This window comes from Plodia interpunctella, chromosome 16, assembly GCF_027563975.2.
Source record: "Plodia interpunctella isolate USDA-ARS_2022_Savannah chromosome 16, ilPloInte3.2, whole genome shotgun sequence".
In the NCBI taxonomy this organism is placed as follows: domain Eukaryota; kingdom Metazoa; phylum Arthropoda; class Insecta; order Lepidoptera; family Pyralidae; genus Plodia; species Plodia interpunctella.
In genome coordinates, this window is record NC_071309.1 from 6077326 (window position 1) to 6096767 (window position 19442).

At 35.5% G+C, this 19442-nt stretch overlaps 3 protein-coding genes across 5 annotated transcripts; 1 reads left to right on the forward strand and 2 right to left on the reverse strand.

The window, feature by feature from the left end:
* Nucleotides 1–127: 127 nt before the first annotated feature.
* On the reverse strand, nt 128–12629 carry LOC128676810 (uncharacterized). Its single transcript, XM_053757177.1, has 12 exons — nt 12493–12629; nt 9479–9642; nt 7320–7489; nt 6528–7110; nt 6208–6409; nt 5927–6097; nt 4505–4725; nt 4015–4226; nt 3558–3709; nt 3305–3424; nt 2113–2279; nt 128–620 (listed from the first exon to the last, which is right to left on the reverse strand). Exons 2-12 carry the CDS (start codon nt 9636–9638, stop codon nt 532–534), a joined length of 2247 nt encoding a protein of 748 aa, XP_053613152.1. The 5' UTR covers nt 9639–9642; nt 12493–12629; the 3' UTR covers nt 128–531.
* On the forward strand, nt 8622–16637 carry LOC128676813 (acyl-CoA Delta-9 desaturase-like). Of its 3 annotated transcripts, XM_053757182.2 has the most exons (6): nt 8622–8790; nt 11821–12140; nt 13831–13961; nt 15123–15328; nt 15629–15814; nt 16151–16637. In XM_053757182.2, the coding sequence occupies exons 2-6, from the start codon at nt 11825–11827 to the stop codon at nt 16398–16400; spliced, it is 1089 nt and encodes a 362-aa protein (XP_053613157.1). In that variant the 5' UTR covers nt 8622–8790; nt 11821–11824; the 3' UTR covers nt 16401–16637. The 3 variants fall into 3 exon arrangements, with proteins under 3 accessions (XP_053613157.1, XP_053613158.1, XP_053613159.1); XM_053757183.2 differs by lacking the exons at nt 8622–8790; nt 11821–12140 and adding an exon at nt 12750–12836; XM_053757184.2 differs by lacking the exons at nt 8622–8790; nt 11821–12140 and adding an exon at nt 13589–13607.
* Nucleotides 16638–17308: 671 nt separating this feature from the next.
* Nucleotides 17309–19431, reverse strand: LOC128676815 (uncharacterized). Its single transcript, XM_053757187.2, has 3 exons — nt 19007–19431; nt 18781–18887; nt 17309–18412 (listed from the first exon to the last, which is right to left on the reverse strand). The coding sequence occupies exons 1-3, from the start codon at nt 19089–19091 to the stop codon at nt 17864–17866; spliced, it is 741 nt and encodes a 246-aa protein (XP_053613162.1). The 5' UTR covers nt 19092–19431; the 3' UTR covers nt 17309–17863.
* Nucleotides 19432–19442: the final 11 nt, after the last annotated feature.

Genomic DNA, 19442 nt, shown 5'->3' on the forward strand with positions numbered 1-19442 from the left:
CTTAAAACTTGTTACAATCGGTGGGGATATACCAATCCAAATTGATATGAATCCCAAAACAAAGGTTGTTCGGTGGCGTACCGTGGGTCAAAGTCACCCTGGGCAAGACTAATAGAGGTAATTTGCCTGGCCCTTGCAATTGCGTTTGCCTCTTCGAATGCGTCGTCTATGTCTATAGTTCATATTTCAAAAAAACTGGTCAATAATACTACCTTTATCACACTAGACCTAAAATACAGAGAGTAACTATGTTAAGAATAACTATGCACTGAACTATGAGGGTTGTATTTCTTATCCAGCCAGATATCGGATTACACCGGGTAAACCTACACATTTACGGCCGGACATAACCCCTTTCTGTTGAAGCCCCTTCATTTCAAACTAGAATCAATCAGACAATGGGGTAAACAAATTTCATGTAACACACTTTTGTGATAAATATTATAATAATAAATCACCTTCAGTGATTAATGATATGTTATTGAATATAATAAACGTAAACCTTGCCTACATAAACCTAGTAATCAATTATTAAGTAAATATGTTCAAAAGGCGCCTGTAACATGCAATTAGAAATTGAGCCAATTCTTGTCTATTCTTCCAACAATATTCGCCAATACCTGTAAACAAATTATTAAGTTACTTTAAATCCTTGTAATACAAAAAAATAAATCACCCTGTTGTGTCTGTTTGTATATGAATACGAACTAAAAAACTACAGTTTTCACCCATAGATGTGTGATTCCCAGCAAAGCCAGGACAGGCCCATAGTACATAATATGTAGGAAGTAATGTAACATACATAGGGTGGGATGCACCATCTACTTTGACATTAACATTAAAATCTGTACAAAAATGCTAAGTACCTACGCATTTTGTCTAAACGTCAGCGGTGCGCCGGTTAAAGTGAACATCAAATTTGACGGTGCAACTCACTCATAGTGTAAAATAAGTTACTTATCTGAAATTTATTGATGTCGTAGCATTAAATACGAGAAATGCTGGCTTTGCTACGAAAAGGGTGAACGTTGACCGTTGACGTTGTGTGATATGTATGACTAATAATAACTATAACGTGACCATACATCCTGCTTTGGATGGGCCCACTTTAAGGCTGTGTGTTTCACTGTCCATTTGACATAATGCACATTGATGTCATATTTTCAATTAAATGTATATTTTGCATATCAGAATCGTCGCGCCATGCACGAAAAGCAACCTACTTACAGTTTGTACATGTATAACAAATGTAAAAATGGAACTTTATGTTATTTTTGCCGAATAAAGCATTTTCTTTCTTTCTATAGAACACGCAACGCAAGAACGTTTTATTGTTACCCTGCTCCATATGGATTTTTACTATTTCGATAGTGCAATGTATTCACAAAAAAGAATAGATCAACAAAAAAAAAAGTGACAAATAAAAAATTGTACGGTAATATTTTCTTTTCGCCCAGTACTAATTTGCCACGCCAATCGCACTGCCAATAAACAAGTAGAGGATTTATTGAGCCATCTAAATCCTCTGTTTATTTATAGGATGTAGGGCAATTCGACCATATGTAGTAGTTTTCAAATGTTAGTAGTTTTTTTACGTTGAGGATCACTAACATATTATAGAAATAGGTCGCGTTTGACTGTCTATATTGTATAAGTACATTAATTATATTACTATTAGCCCATAGATTAATCATGACCTAAATCATAGAAACTATGGCTGGGGAACACTCGCTTAAATTGACTCAGCTAAGAGCTTTACCAAGCTGGAGCCTATCTAAGCCTTCCAGAACAGTCTGGAAGGTTTAGACCGGCTCCAGCTTGGTAACTGAGAGGCCTTAGTGATTTGTCAGTAGCAAGAATGTTCATTTATATCACACATATGTCTGTTAAAAATATAGTATCGTTGATGGGCTAACTCAATCTGTGTGATTTCTCTTTATTCATTTTCCTCAAATTGAGTATTTGATTTTATATGTATAGAACAGCTGATTTATTTTCGCGATTTCGGGATTGCTCAAACACGAAAAGTTGTTCGTTATTGACTGAGCGAGCATGTAGGCAAAAGGTTATCAATAAAAATCACCCTGTATTTACAGCTATGGTTAATGATACCTAGTAAGAAGGCAGCAATGAGGCCAGACACTATGAGCAGTAAAGCAGACCGGACATCGTTAGCCCGAGCCGAAGCGAAGCCGACGGGCGGCGCACACTCCGGCATGGCCGGCACCAGCGCCGAGCCTAGCCGAGCCAGCGCACCCGTACTTCTTAGCTGTAGCAAGCTGAAACAGATTCAGTTATTTAGAAAAGGTGAACCCTGGGTTCAGGCTGAGGCATTAAGCGTAAGAATGAAAGAAAAAGATTATAAATTTGACAAAACATGTAAATACATGAAGAATGAAGCATAAAAAATAAGAAGCTTACACTCGCATGAACGATTTTTTTTTTTTGGGTGACTTGGAGGCATTGTAAGCTTTATTATTCGATGTCAGCGTTTTCCCGGAAATCAGACAAAAGTGCTAAAATGATTTTACATGCCGCAAAATGGGAGTTCATAAAACGCGTTAGCACGTAGAACACCATTCAAATGCAAATTTACTACATATAAATACTACAAATAGCATACGCTTTGAAGACTAAGTTACATTTTTCCGTTTTTGTTTTCCGTCCTTTTTCTGCATTGAAAGGAAGCGCTAAAGTATTATTCGATATTAGATCGTTTTGCCTTATCTGCCGTCATGTTTAAATTTAAGTTTTATGATGTAATCTTTGTTAAATAAATATTTATGTATATGTTTGTATTGGTACTATTGTACTGTTTTTACTTTATTCTAACTTCTTTTCTTGGAACAACCTTCGGCTTTTCCTATCGATCCAACATCATTCAAAGCATCGTCGTCAACACAAATTTTCTAATAATAAATTATATGAACCTTCAGCTGTCTTCTCGCTTTCTTCTTCGAACCATGTGATAACAAATCGTTAATTATATTTTTTCTAATAACAAATTTCCCAAATTATGTGGATAGACATTTCAATTTGAGTTAAGAATATTTTACATGTAGTAAATCTCTTAATTTGTTTAACTACATATATGCTGCAACAATGAACAGTCTCGACGTGGTTATTGTTTCGCTCCTATCTTGAGTTCTTTTCGTTCATATACACCACCTATTGACGTCTAACATTTACTTAAAACTACTGGTCTCCTGCTGAGTTCTAAACCGCTGTTGGAGAAGAAACGGCGAAACAAACGACAGCCTTTTCTCTAATGACGTCAATTCACGAGACTAACGAAATTACTAACCTGACAAGGGTAGGCCTGGCGTATGGGGAGCGCCTGGGCAGCGGAAAAGCCAACTGGGCACGCGTCGAATGTACTGGCAACTCTCGGACCGCGCATCTACCACGGGCTTGACTTAGTGACCTGCAATGTCACGCGTTCAATACAACACGATCATTCTGACGACAAAAGTTCGTGGTAAAAATCACATGTGAAAAAAATTATTTTTTTTAAGTCCCTGAAAGTAATGGAAATTAGGAATACAGACAATACTTGCCTTAATGTTGACCGAGCTGACCGCTGTCCAGCGAAAAATGCATAGTCCTGTTTGGCGGCGCGCGCCAAGCCTTCCTCCGCCGACGACACCAGGTTGTCTGCGTCAGAGTACCCGCGGATGTAGAATGCGTTCAACTGAGAGTCTTTAGTCGACTGTGAAGAAGATCATACATCCGTCATAGTCCTTCTCTGTTAATCTGCCATCATAAAGTAAGAGGGGAGCATCCAACACTTTAATAAAAAATAGTAGGTGATGCAACTTTTTTCCTATACCTATACCTACTAATATTTGTACTCGATAATCTTATGATCAATGATCACTCTAAAGATATTCAACATAAAAATAATACTCAGTGTGGATTTTCACAGCCGACTGCGCTGTCGGTCGTAACTCGAATAACTAATAAGTAAATATTCAAATCCCGTATGAATAGTAACATGTCTATCAAGCTATTCACCATAAGGTACATTTGGTCAGCGCCGTTCCTGATGTAGCCGATCTTGAAGTTAGGCGAGTGGAGTACAGCCGCTACGGTATCCACGCTGGCGACCCGCACGGAAAGAACCGACGTGATGAAGGCTGCATACGCGTTGTACGTCACCACAGCGAAGAGTAGGCACACTATTAGCAGCATACTCCCTGCTGGGTTCGGCGGAGTCCAGTTTCCTCCTGTGACGGAGGAGGAGTATTCTATCTCAATTGCTAACCCTTCAACCACTATTGTAGGTTTTGAAATACCGAAAAAGTATTTTCTTATTTTGTATTTTTTTCTTTGTTTTTTTTATAACTTTAAAATTGCACACAACAAATATAAAAAGAAGGCACAGAAATTAAAGAAAATAATTAATTGGCTACTGCTGGGCAAAGGCCTCCCCGTTTTTCTTATTTCATTGGCAATTATCTTGGGCTATCTTCTTATTATACGCAAGAAGAATCAGCAAAAGTACCTTGCTGGCAGAGGATTCCGGTGGACCAAATCAAGGCTTCAGTAAATCCCATCGGTCTCCCCTTATTCTTGATGGTAGGAGCTAGCTTGCTTATGAGGACGACTGCCAAGGAAGCCACGACCGCTACAGCCAAGACACATGCCACAAGACGAGCGCTGAATGGAGCTAAAAATATGTCCCTTACGGTCGACGTCTCTTGCTGGCGAATGTAGATGTTGCACCTGGCACGAAATACTAATTAAGTATATAAAAAAAAATCGTTGTGATAAGAGATGGTTTTTGTCAGGGCGCGCGCCTTAATATCCTTATGTCAAGTTTACGGACGTATCGTATTAAACGTACCTATATATTTCAGTTGAATTAATGCCGACAGTTTATCCGATAAATCTACGCGCATTTCTTTAGGCGGGCGTGCAACCTGTGTAGAACTGAAGTCGTATCTTACAGTGGAGATGGGCATTTCTACGATAACATACCACTGCAGTTTTACATAGCCTAAATATAGTACCTAGAATCACGAGTTATTCCTACGTTTTTAAAACACTATTTTTTTGAGCAGTCGTGTATAACAAGTGATAAAACAATACAACGTTGTGATTTAATTTTCGACTCAGAATGTTCTTCTATCTGGCGACTTTCCACTCAACATGATACCTATTAAGAACAGACAAACTTTGCAATTAATGCGAAGTAAATTGCGGGCTAGCTAACTATATACCACATATACCTAACACAAGCAACAACTGTCTCAACTCAAACTATCTCAACAGCTGCAACCTAACTGTAAGTAACAACTATGTATAATAATACGCATTCTATTCTGCCCCACTTACCTGACTGACAAAGTCGGACACCTCCCGCCACCCCATCCTTGACAAAGGTTTCTATCCCCTCATTTTCGAATTTGTGAACAAACTTACCAACAGTAGCCTACTATCGTCGAAAATATTTCCTTTTCAATCTTATAATTTCAAAAACTTTGGAAGTGATTAGCCGGTAAGTAATTACTGTGCGCGGCATAACTTCTCTTTTAAATTCAAAGTAGAAATTATTCATGTCATTAATCATTTTCAGGTTCGATCAACAAAAGAAAACGTTTGAAAGATCAATTCATTGTCCGTCTGTCAAAGCATTCTTTTCTGTAGTAAACTAAGAGAAATTACTTTTGATATATGCCATCTAATCTAATATTAATGCAAAAGTATGTTAAGTGTTTATTACCTCTTCACGCTTTATATCTACTCAACTAATAATCATGAAATGTCTGTTACATATAGTTTAGACAATGTCAAACCTATATAAAACCACGCTCAACGTAACGCTCTGTGTCAACGCAACATAGCGAAACAGAACAGTGAGCCAACTCAAAATCTGTTTTCTCGGCTTTAAACGCAATTTCAGTTGCTTTAGTAATGTACTTACATAGTTTCCGCTATGGGAAATATAAAATCCATGTCATCATGTCGCGAAGGGTGAGCTGTCACTGGCTCCAAAGCCAGGTCTATAGTCTGTTCCATTAGAGCTCCCAAGAGGCCTGTCCAAGTCCCTTCGTAGGTACGGAAGCCTAATTTGCTGAAGTAACGATTTCGCGACCTACAATCAAGAAATGAGCGAAATATGAGGCCAGCTCTGTCAGTTCGTCACATAAAAATAGTTATGTGCGTCAAAAAATTCACGTCTATTATTTTTTAATTTGGCTTTACGTTGTATTCAATCGGACGGTAAGAAAATAAAGAACATCATCCAGCAAAGTAGGCGCGGAGGGTCCATCGTCTTCCAAGGAGGTGGAACCGTCAGCTGAACCGTTACACCTGCCGACCGTCAGCTTTTCGCCGAGGAAGTTGCGCGCCTCTACAGGATATGGTGGATCGACTCCAGACATAGACAGTCCTTTCACCCAACAACCTAAAATAAACAATGAGCAAGTTTATAGTTGAAGCATCACGGGCAACGCGTGATGCGTTACGCGTGGCCTATAAAAACATATCGCCATAATATAAATATGGCATAAATACATACGTACCCAAATAAAAAGCATATAATGTGGAATTTATCCGCACTTTAAAATATTGAACAATATTTATTCCGCTCTCTTTCCCGTTCAAGCGGTTACGTTTTTCCCACCTATAAAACTGCTGTCTCAGCGAGAATTTGCTTATATTTGTCATAATAAATGTCCTTGAGTAGTTATAGCTTGTATATCCAGTGCGCCAAAGAGGCAGAACTTGTCCGTTTTTCTTATATGTTTTATTACGTGTAATATTCCTGAATCTTTCAGAACTACGGTAGTAATTCATTTCATATTCGTTGGAGCACTGGTGATGGCTGCGCCCTGTATTCCGACAGTTAATATAATATCGAATATTATTACCATTCCGTCTATTAAAAGACCTGTTTTTGTCGTTTCTGTATATAAAATTGCCTCCGCACAATTCCGAAAGACTATCTTTCGTATTATAATTTAGACTGGGATACACAACGACAATATTCTGGTCGAACCGAACTGAGGTGGCATTCAAAACTTCATTAATATACCTGAAGTCATATTCTGATCTGGTTACCATGAGCCAGTCAAATGAAGCTGTATTCATTTCTATTTCGTGGAGCTGAAAACAATTTATATATTCATCATTAGGTATTCGTTACGCAACTTGCAAGTTAAATAGAACCCATCGAATAGGACGCTTCAAATAGGCATTAGAGAAATAGAGATATAGATTAAGTACCTACATAGGTATAGATATAAGTAGGTACATATGATACAACAGGTGAAAAGGTAGAAAACTATCATTATTTGACTTAATGTTAATATTACCTTTTTCAAAAGCGATTTCAGTGATGCGGTATTGTTGTTTTGCAACCTCGGGGTCATTATAACCACCCCAAGCAGGGTCTGGAGGCGGGCACCCCCTGTGGGGTTTACAACAGACGCTATGCCATTCACAGCCAGGCATTTCATCAGTCGTACGATCGCCCAATCGCAATCTTAAAGTAAAATACAAATAATTAATCAAAATAGTATGTCAGTGCAATATGGTAAATTCTACCTGGTCACGTCCATGCGTACTAAGTATTAGTAAAATACCTAGCTTCTTACAACAAAAATCTAGGTAATGGTACTCATGATTTCACATTCGTGATAAACTTTATAAAACCCAAGAACCTAACCAAAAAAAACATAAATAAAATAAAAACTAAGTACTTAGTTAAATATTTTTAACTTTGCAAGTTGTTGTTATTTTAAAACTTGACACCTAGCCATAGTGTTGTTTTCTCTGCTGTCCGATTCACTCGTGAAACGCATAACTTCATCATCAATTACTACTACACCCTACTGTAAAACGTAATGCCTTGGGAGTAGATTTTTCAATTAGCAGATTGCTATCTGGAAAGTGCATACGTAATAAAACAGAACGCGTCTACCAATTCGAATACCAATCCCTTCTCTGTCTTACTTCTAACCGAGTGTATCTGTTAATTAAAGGCACTTGTAACTATTGAAAACTATTACGTATGTACTCAAGAAGGTAAGTATATCAACATTTTGGCCAGTCTGGCCATTACGCACTTTCTATTCTCTCAGCCGGGAGACACTGACAGGTATTCAGTCCTTTTTTTTTTTTTTTTAAAGTGAGCGTCTCATAGGAAGAGTGTACGAGAACAAATGCCGATCCCTATCAATCTCGTATATTACTACAAATTGCAACAAACAATGCAAAAACTCCTCCCGGTCTTGGCTAACAGGCTAACCCAAAAAACGCTGGCTTGATATCGTCAAAGATGACGTGCACGCCAAGTCTTCAACTAAGGATGCTGAAGACCGTGCGAATCGGAAAAGTACCCTGAGCTCTGTAGCCTAACGCGATGCCTGAGGGAGCAACCGGAAAACGGTCCAATAAGAGAGAGAGAGAAAAACTTAACGGAAACGAATATTTTCTATACAAATTGACCAAATATTCCTTACTTTATGAAAACAGATAATTGTTTCAAATTAACATCAGCATTGCGTTATCATTCCAATGAATCATAATCATGAGAATACACAATGCATCATTCATTATATTTATGTTAGAAATTGATGTACGTGATTAGTTTCACCTTACAGTTCTAAGATTCACGTATTCTCACGTTCAGAAGATAAACAAGATACCATGGCTTCTGGTGTAACGTGCAACGATTTTTGCACGCATAATAATGTTTAGTCCATCTTTACACGTGATCTAAACCGTATCGCAAATACACTGTGGTGATTTTGTCTAAACTACTAATGATATAGTGTTTTAAAGGTAAGTGAAATGAGCTTTTGTTTTTTGCAACTTTGTACGCAAATATTCAACTCTATCATGTTCCCGTAGATATTTCGAGAAATCCTCTCATATGCTCCCCTACACTCCCCAGGAACTATATACCACTTTTTTATCTTCCACGTCGTATAACGTCGGCTGAACGTAGACAACGTTGTCTGTCAGTTACGGAAGATTTTTGTCATTTAGTTACATATTTAGGTAATATATTTCCTTAAAATACTATAAACTGGTCCCTTTTATACCGTTGAAATGGTTGCCTAGGAGAAATTGCTCACAGCGATATTACCGCCTTTTGGGCATATAAATTAAGATTATACATAACTAAACCTATATTTTTAATTTAATTTTAATAATGTGCAAGACGGGTTATTGTATTGTAGTGTCTACCTACTGCTTTCTTCCGTCGTAACATTAGTTCAGCGCAGATTCATCCCAACTAATATTATAAATGCGAAAGTAAATTTGTTTGTTACCTCTTCACGCGTTATATACTTAACCAATCTTCTTGAAAATTTTCATACCTGTATAAGAGTATGGAGAAGGACATAGGGTATTTCCATCCATAGTCTTGATTGCAGCTTATAAAAAATTGTGTATCCCAGAGATACGTATTTTAGACTTACGGTTGGAGAAGAGAAAAATGCACTGAAGAGAATAAGATACATACCCTGGTAGTTATCAGGGGTGTATATGAGGGCTTGGTTCCACCCTCTCCAAACAGCATGCTCCACCACGTATGGGAGATGAGCAAGCGCATTTTGCGCACAGTGGGCGTGCGCACTAGATGTGAACAGCATCAATGCTAATATCGCTAGGATCCGTTTCATCTTTCTGAAAACATAATTACGTACAAGATTTATACGTCTACAGACAGGATTAAAAGAATATGTTTCCCATACTCCTAATACAATGTGTTTAAAAACATCTGTGGTATGATAGTCAGTTTTTCCTCTAAAGGAACTCCATAAAAGAATTAGGTACGGATATTACATACACCACATAAAAATATATACATAGTGAAAAAAAAATCGGTGAAAGCGCAGTTTGCTACAACCAATCAAAATAATATTACGTTATAGCAATGCAATTTCATATTCAACAAATAACGACGATTTATTAAACTATTGATCTAATATCTACCCCTATTAAATTTAATTTCATAAACCAGTATTATAAGTTTAAATTGTGAAACTGCAACTAATTTATGTTCAAAACATATTATGTATACTATAATAACTAACCACTAGCTAAACCGCTATGAAATTGAAGTAACTATAAAATATGCGTAAACCCAGTAAACAAATTTACATGTACCTAAGTATATTTAGTTACTGGCACTTTCTATTCAAGGCTTGAATATGTACAGTCAGCAGCATAATTTTATCAACAGTTATTATCATAAGAGATTACTGAAGGTGAGCCCGAAGTGGAAAATAGAGTAGGAAAGCCATTGAAGGTCAACATTTGACACATGAACTTTAATGATATATAAAATAATATAATAAGTCTTTGACACATTAATAACCATCTACTGGATGGATAGGTTATGCAATTGGGTACACGGGTAGAATATAACCTGGAATAACACATAGGGTACCTACTTTCATCCCGAAATTCCCACGGGATCAATGCCCCGGGGCGCAACTAGTATTATATATAGCTTGGGTTATAATAAAGCTAGTTGAACTTTAATTGTAATCTCGATGAGGAAATCGTACCCTTGCGACGAGTATTTTAAATTAATTGCATTTACTTTAAAAAAATAAGCCTCATGCGTAAACAATGTTTTTTAAATATCACTGTACCAGAGGGGGACACTCCTCTTGTGCTATTATGAGCAGGGTATATCGTACATCAAAGTCACGTTTAATAAAATATTTAACATCATCCAAATTCAATAGAAATCGTTGCCTATTGACGTTCTTCTACTACTCTCTAGTTTTAATGGTGTGGTTACACCGGTCAATTTGATGTTAACTTTTTAACCTTCCCAGAAAAACGCAAAAGTTAGGTAGGTTAATTTAAAGTTAACGTCAAAGTTGAGTGGTGCAACCCACTCTAAGTTTGCCTTATCGGTTTCCCCTTCGTACTTTATCGGATAAACTGTCGGCATTATTCGGTGTACCTCCTATAGGTTTCCCCTTCCCTATAGGTGAATTATGTCTGTGAATTATGAATTGTCTTTGAAATCAGGATGTATGAAATAAAATAAAAAATGTTTAATATTCGTAATTTTGTGTCGACGCAAAATATGTGCGAGTACTTACTTACAGAGCAAAATGTTAAAATAGATTAATATTTCGGCTTAAAAACCTAGCAATTATAAGGTAGTAGACTTTTCTGAAAACCTTTTCCAATAACTTTTGTAATATATGTAATATAATATCTCAAATCAAGGCGTTATGAACATATTTTTATATTTTAATAAATACTCGTTAATAAATACCTGGATAACTGCCTATAAATGAAATTCCCTAGTAATAAATAAATTCATAAAGCTGACTGACAGACAACGCACAAAAAATCTATCGGGCGTAGTACATAGATGCGGTAGATTTTTTCTATTCCATGAAAGATGTGCAGTATCACTAAGAAAGGATCTCCCGAAATTCCTATGGAAACGGAGAAAACATGTTTTTGAGCGCAATAAAAGTCGCGAGCAAAAGCTAGTAATAGCAAATAGAAATACAGCCATTAATTTATATTTGATTGTGTTAGTAAAATTACTTAGCTATCATTAAACATAGAAGTATAACGAAAAATAAATATATGTAGACGCCTAGTTATATCAACTCTCTTTATAGTTGTATTCCTCGTGGCTGAGAGTTACGGCCATTATAATGGAATGTAATATAACACACAAAAATCTTCCTGGGTAATATTATGGAGTGGTTTGTCATTGCGGTCTTCATTTAATTAGCTTAAAATTTTTCAACAACAGGTTTCCTCGTATTTCCTGCGCCGAGAGCAAGAATTGGCCTATAAAACTTATGAAAGTTATTTTTTCAGAGAAATGTCGCAAGTGACCACCCAGACATCTGTGATAGAACATTACAGCAGCAAGTGGAAACTCAACCAATCCAATGGACGATGTACAAAAACTGTAACAAACATCTCATTGAAACAAAGTCCGTACGATGAGTTGAGGCCAAAAAATGAGCCAAAATTCATGTTACATGTCAGAAATTGGGAGAAAAAATCAGGATTTGTCACGCCAATACGGTGGAAGGAGACTGCACTGATTTCTCTGTTCCACATAGTGTCCGTCGTCTGGTTTTCATACACAGTTTGTTTTATACATACACCTAAATGGCAAAGCATAGTTTTTGGTAAGTAATTGTCAAGCAAAATAATTAAAGGCAAGGTAAATCCTTTATATACATTATTAAGAACTAAATTTATTTTTGTTACTTTGAATGGTAAAACGTGGCATAAAATTTCTCGGCAGTCCGGGGAATAAAGTCAATATTGAAGGTAGGCAAAATTCACGTTTATTTACCCCTTCGCCATAAAAATAACGCGCGAAAACTTACAGATTATAAATGGAGGCAAATATTATTTTGCCTGAAGTGGTTAAATGGGTTAGTTCCACATGTCTGTATTTACAAAAAGTAGCTATAAAAAACTTTCTGATCCTCGTCGCGTAAAACGAGACGTAAATTAAACGTGGTCAATACCTACCTACTCTTGCATTTGCAGTCACTAATATGAAGTACTTATCAAACTTCGTGTAAAAAAAAATTGCGAAATAAAAATTTGTCACAGGATGTTCTTATAGCTGTGGCCACTACAGACACTGATAAAAACAACAACCATTTAATGTTACCGCGGCACTTTCCTGGCCCGGTTTATATCTCAGACATAGTTTGTTGACATCGTTGATGCAAGCTTTGTTTTGACAGATCCTATTGGCACTTTCACAGTTCAATATGGCTCCTACATACTTATCGACCCGAATAAAACTACATCGTGTGGTATACGAGTATATGTAAGTTTTATTATTACCGCAAAGGAAAACCATCAATGTAAGTCGAATCCGCTAAGCTTCGCTGTTTGCCGATAGTGTATTTCCGACTTTAGGGCTCTCACTAAGAGGACGATATTGAAGAATAAGTCGGCTGCACTATTTAAAAACACTGAATTGACCATTTCACAAATATTACAGGAGAGCGTTTTTTCTAATATTATTAAATTTAATATGTTTTCAATGGATTTCTTCGTGAAACTGTTCATTTTATTATAAAACATGAATTATTGCAGCAGTGTAGATAAATAGATTGCTAAATATAATTAAAAAATCTAATTAAAAACAGGATTTAAAAAAAAAAGTAGTAATTTAAAAATGATATAGTCGAAATATCAATATTAAAACACTGAATAGTCCCATTCCGTGTTTTAAATTCAATTAATTGTTGTTTTTTTTTCTTGATTTGGCTTTAAGGTGCCTTAAAGCCAGACTACATTCAATAGTATACTCTGGAAATAATACACATATAGTATGTCAAATCAAAAATATTTATTGAAAAATAACTAAAATTAATATAATTACTTACTCATCTGCCACTGCTTGTCCATCACTTACTAAGTCTACTGCGTGCTGACTTTCGACCAGGGACTGCCAAAAAGCTTGCCTACTAGTAGGCATTAATTTTACAAGTTTATTAATTATACTTCCTCCTGAACATCCTTTGATATTCTGTGTTTCAAGTTTGTTCTTCTTCCAGAACATCCTTTGATATTCTGTGTTTCAAGTTTGTTAGTGTGATATTGAGTTTTTTATATTTGTTTATTCAAAAGTAATTGATTTTTATGTTGATATTCCGTGTATTTGCATAATGAAAATAAAACAAAACAATGTTGTAGATCAAAATGAGTCTTCACATTGTATAGAAAATAACACGGGACATCCGAAAAAAAGTTAAAACTTTTTTTTTCAAAAGTGGCATATTCAGTGTTTTTAATTTGTGCAGCCGAAGTATACATCGCTAGAGCATTCTGATATGATTTTATATTTTGCAGCATTCTTGATGGGACAGATTGCTGGTTTCGGTGTGACGGCCGGCGCACATCGGTATTGGTGCCATCGGTCATACAAAGCGAAATGGCCTTTACAAATCATTTTACTAATTTGTTACTCTGTGGCAGGACAGGTAAGTAACTAAGTACGAGATAAAACTTCAAAACTTCAATTTTATTGTATTTTTTTTTTCAGTTCTTCCTATAAATAATAAATTACACCTTCCTCAGGAATTACACTATCTAGTTATTGGTCAATTAAGTATAAACCCATAAATTTCAGTATAAACTTATATAGAATAAACTCATAAAGAGTTTATCGTGAACAGACAGACGCGACAGAGGACTTTGTTATAATATGCCCTTACATATTAAGGACAATATCCCTGAAAATATATACTTACCAATGTTACATAAGCACAGGGGGTAGAGTTTCGTTGACTTTCATTGAGAGGGGGGCGGCACATTTGAAACTAATTAAAATTCTGTATATACGCAATACCTACTTGATTTACCCTTATCCGATCATTAAAAATGTAATAAAAACATTTTATAACATTTGCTCGTAAAGGGTCTCTTATTTCACCAATTTCAATATCGTATTGTATCCCACCCATGGATTTAGTAAGTACTTACTTCGTACAACGGAATAGGTACCTACTAATTCCATGATCCCATTAATCTCACTAAATCACATTAAACGTAAGTACAAGTTTTTTTAAAAACGCACAGTCTATCAAGATGCTCCGTCTAAACTCTTAGCAGCGTTTTTATGTCAATAAAGTAGTCAACATTTTATGAATAAAATTAACTTTAGAAGATAAAATAAATAAACAATAATATAATACTTTAAATTAATTTTGTATAAATAAATTACAACCATTTATCTGTAACAAAACACAAATAATATTAATTTACTTTATTAGTAATAGGTACGGGCCGTTACGCTGATTCGCGCGCATCGCTAATTTGTGAACAAACAAGTAAAATTATTCCGCGCGCTTTTTCTTTTCGCTGTAAGCAGGTACATATTGTTTTTATTTGAAAATGTAATGTCGTCAAGTAGGTGATGAATTTGACACCGCCACAAGTCTCAAAAGCAGAGTTTAATTTTAAAAATTGTTAAAATTTTTATAACTGCTAACATAATAAAGTAATTAAAGATTTATTCGTTTTCAGAATTTTATTTAATTCCTTGCAATACAACCTTGCCTCTGGTTTCTTGTAGCTATATCGCCTCGGCTGTAATTTTCAACTTATATCAATAACGCACTTATATCAATGTACTATTACAGAACACAATTTACAACTGGGTGCGCGACCACAGAGTCCACCACAAGTTTTCTGAAACATCAGCTGATCCACACGATGCTCGCCGCGGATTCTTCTTCTCACACGTCGGCTGGCTCATGATGAAGAAACACCCAGACGTTCTCAAGGAAGGCGCCAAAGTTGATATGAGCGACATCTTAAATGACCCCTTCGTACATTTTCATACCAAGTAAGTACTCATATGACCTCATTGGCTGAATGGTTTGTTTGAAGAACTACCTTCTTGACCGATTTGTCAAATTATTTCTATGTATGAGATTCATGAGGAATGCTATAGATCAGCGTTTCCCAGAATGGTCAGGGCGACTCATTTAATACAAATTTCCAAACATTGATATGAGACCCATGTTTATCCAAGTAAATCCTAGTTTCAGATATTCTTATTTTGTCACGAACTTTCCGAAGTCTCAGGTCATGCAAACTTATAATCCTGTCTACTTAGTCAAGGAACTTATAATCCTGTTTGCAGATACTTCAATCTATTCAAAATGATCTGGTGTTTCCTGCTACCGACTGTTGTGCCCGTAGCAGCGTGGAATGAATCTTGGGATCTAGCGATCCTTTCTCAACCTCTCCTGCGTTATATGTTCAGCCTAAACTTCACTTGGTCTGTCAACAGCTTCGCGCATCTATGGGGAAATAAGCCGTACGACCGGTAAGGCCTGGTATCCGTGAGATGAGACCATCTGACCTGACAAACTGTACCTAGGTCGCTCGCTCCGCCAGGAGACAACATTCACTCACATTTGTTAAAGCTTTCATGTGTTTCCTATTAGTCATTTCGTGTTGTATTCTATTTTAACTTATTGTAGGTAAACTCATGAAATGAGTTTTGAACATAAACCAAATCCCTATAGACCCAATTGGTCCAATTCTCGATTTATCCAAATTGGACATAGATGCAATGTACCAGAACCAGAACAAAAATATTACGTTTTGTCCTAGCTAGGCTCATGATAGTTAAGATTTAAGAAAAAAGAACTGTTTTCAGGAACATCATGCCAGTCGAAAATTGGGGTGTTTCAATAGTAGCAATGGGCGAAGGTTGGCACAACTATCACCACACGTTCCCATGGGACTACAAGGCTGCTGAGCTGGCTTATTCGCTCAATTTGACCACGTTGGTGCTAGACATGTTTGCAAGCATTGGCTGGGTATACGATCTGAAAGTGGCTTCACCCTCCCTGATCAACACAGTCGCAAAAAACAGAGGTGATGGAAGCAAAGTATTCCGTTCTTGATAACTAAGTACTAATAATATAAATTAAGGATAGTGTAAGTGTCCCTGGATTGAAGCAAACGAGTGTAGACTGATATGTGATTTCCTCAAATCGAAAGAGTGAAATATGTTATTTTATTGAATTGTATTTTAGATGGAGATCTACCATCATATATTTATAGCTACATAACATAGGTAGTTAAGTTTTAAGTGTATTTGTATAGGTACTTAATGTTTTGTAAATTACATGTATTAGATCTATTTCTTTTAATTTTTTTTATGTTTTGTTTGCTCCCGATATGTATCATACCGCAATATGGTGAAAAAATTCGACGGCACTCTGTTTCACGTTCAATTATACTTACGAAGATTAAAATAACGTGAATAGAGAGTGCCATTGAGAAAATTATTACTCATTGGGGGAAAGATAGTTGCAATGTGTAACACAGCTATCTACAGCTACGCAACGAGAATATTTCTCCCGATGTGTAGAAGTGTTAAAATCGCGGTATGGTAGACACAATGGGATCAAACCGTAGAGTAGGTACCTATATTTCGATGTGATACGAAAATGACGCTTTCAAACCCAGTAGCAGAAAGCTTTCGTGGGTTTACTACATACTGCTCTCTGGGGCTTCGCTCTCATGGGAATTTCGGGATGAAAATTACCCTGTTATTCCAGGTTATATTCTACCCATGTACTTACCAAATTTCATAACAATCAAATACAAATTCTAGTAGATTTTGCGTGAAAGAGTAACAAAGATGTTTGTTACTCTTTCAAGTTTGTGAGGATATAAGTGTTAAGTACACACTTACATCCTCACAAACTTTCGCATTTATAATATTAGTTCCTACTAATATTCTACTCCTATGTAGACAAGTTAGTGATATTAAGAAAAAAGAAAGTGAAGAAAATTAAAACACCAATTTGTCATATCATTTACTTTAATCTTTGAAAACAAATATTACTCTGAAAGAAAAAAAAACATGTATTTTCACTGAAACTTTTATAACAAAATAAAATGTGTTCAGTTAGAAATTTTGATCATATATTAGTCTTTCACTCACATAAATTAACAAAAAAAGAAATATCTCATGATACCATTTGAGGCCTGAAAAGATTCATTCAACAAATCACAAATAAACACAATATTTTGCAAACCATTGTACCTTATGTGGATAAAGATACATATAGCGATTCTACAATATTAATGCATATCACATATTCCTACATTTTTTTTATAAATGCACATATCAAGCAACAAAAATCTTGAACTAAGCACCTAATTTTAAACTGTATATTCAGTTTTCAAACAAACTTTTGATTCACAAATAACCAAATAATAGTTCACAATTTACAATACACTAAGCAGTTAGTTAGTTTTTCTAAAGTAGTTTTTCTAAATTTATAATAGCAATGACATCCAATCTACAGAACTATTTTTCAATTATCCAACAAATAGCTTTCTTTTCATGTCCACTTCAGTCTTCTATCAAAGTAAAAAGGTCTTTTTTAGGTTTCACTTTAATTTCTGATGATATAATTTCAATTCCATTACTCTGCATACTTTGTTTGGCCTCTTTCACAGGCCTAATATTCTCATCTTTGGATGGTTTTCTCTTTAAACCCAGGGATTTATTGGTGTTACTTTCACTATTATTTGTTTCACTGTTAGATACTTTCCTCTTCTTAGGTTTACTGATCACAAAGTCTAAGTCAGTAGAATCATCATCAAAGCCACAGTACATAGGAACAGATCGTCCACTTCTAGTTGACCTAAGTGGCTGGACTCTAGTAGTCTCCTCAACTATTTGTATTGGTGGTGGCCAACTGGCAAAATTGCTAGATTGTCTGGCTTGATGATAAGTGTTTATTGACATTAACTTAACATAGACACCAAGTGCTCGAGTTTTTTCAGCTAGACTAATAGTACCAGGGAGTATACTCCATGGGAGACGTCTGTCCCTCACATTTATATACCTCCTTTTCATCACCTTTTTTGATGATTGGGCAGGTTCTTCTTCATCAACCTAATGAGTAAAAATTAATTGAGAATGGTCCTTCCAATTTAAAACCAAATATTATTTTTATAGATGTAAATATATATTTTAGAGATACAAGTCATGTTCAATGGTGCCTGCCAAGTTGGAGAAACATCAGCAACATTAAATAAAAAAGGGTTTGTAGGTACTAAGTCTTGTCAAGTCTAATATATACCTAGATTATGTAGATATAACAGATATTAATCAATTGTTTATAAAAGCTTACACATCTTTATCAAAGGCCGAGATGGCTTTGATGTTATTTAAAACCTCCAAATGAATATTCTTTACTTTTAATTTAAAATAACACTATAAAGACACTATTGCTTAAAACTAAAACTATGAAAGTACATTACCTTTTGAACAAATTCATTGGTATTAACAGATTCTTTTGAATTTTTCAATGCTTGCAAAAGATCACACATTTCTTCTTTACATAAATTTTCTTCACTCAATCCAAACTCTAAAATAAAAGTATAGGTACTTAGTTATAGAGAAGTGACAATATCTAGTGTACTTACTCTGTGAATGTACTATTTCGTTTCATTTTAACTTATGTTATCTGTAAAGAAATATTCTTACCAGTAAGTTCGCTTTTCATATTTTTCATTAACGAATCGCAACTATCATCCGACGATATTATTTGATTTGAATTTGACTCTTCCATTGTAAACGACCTTATATATTTTAAAAATAAATAATCACTTCCTATAATTTCACAAATAGTTTACACAAAACCAAAATCGGCCATGTCAACATAATAAATGTTCGGTCGCACTCATAAATTCGAAATCCATTTTATTACATATGGTTTGAGGCCGGTGGCTTATAACAACGTCGCAATTTATAGTTTCGCAGAAGAAAAAAGTTAATTCTACGCTATCAAACTATCAATCTATTTTCTCGCACAGGTAAATATATTGTATACCTATGTACCCCTAGAAAATAATATGTAACATGCAAAAACAAACAGACAAACACAAACAAAACACTTCTACTTGACATTGATTGTCGTAAG

Coding starts and splice junctions, on each gene's coding strand:
- LOC128676810 (XM_053757177.1), bottom strand. CDS start 9,638: ATGAAACGGATCCTAGCGATATTAGCATTGATGCTGTTCACATCTAGT. Junction 7,111..7,319: donor TGAAATCGCTTTTGAAAAAG/GTAATATTAACA, acceptor AATTGTTTTCAG/CTCCACGAAATAGAAATGAA. Junction 2,280..3,304: donor GCCAGGCCTACCCTTGTCAG/GTTAGTAATTTC, acceptor AATCTGTTTCAG/CTTGCTACAGCTAAGAAGTA.
- LOC128676813 (XM_053757182.2), top strand. CDS start 11,825: ATGTCGCAAGTGACCACCCAGACATCTGTGATAGAACATTACAGCAGC. Junction 13,962..15,122: donor GTTACTCTGTGGCAGGACAG/GTAAGTAACTAA, acceptor GTACTATTACAG/AACACAATTTACAACTGGGT. Junction 15,815..16,150: donor GGAAATAAGCCGTACGACCG/GTAAGGCCTGGT, acceptor AACTGTTTTCAG/GAACATCATGCCAGTCGAAA.
- LOC128676815 (XM_053757187.2), bottom strand. CDS start 19,091: ATGGAAGAGTCAAATTCAAATCAAATAATATCGTCGGATGATAGTTGC. Junction 18,888..19,006: donor TATGAAAAGCGAACTTACTG/GTAAGAATATTT, acceptor CTTTTATTTTAG/AGTTTGGATTGAGTGAAGAA. Junction 18,413..18,780: donor CCAATGAATTTGTTCAAAAG/GTAATGTACTTT, acceptor TTTACTCATTAG/GTTGATGAAGAAGAACCTGC.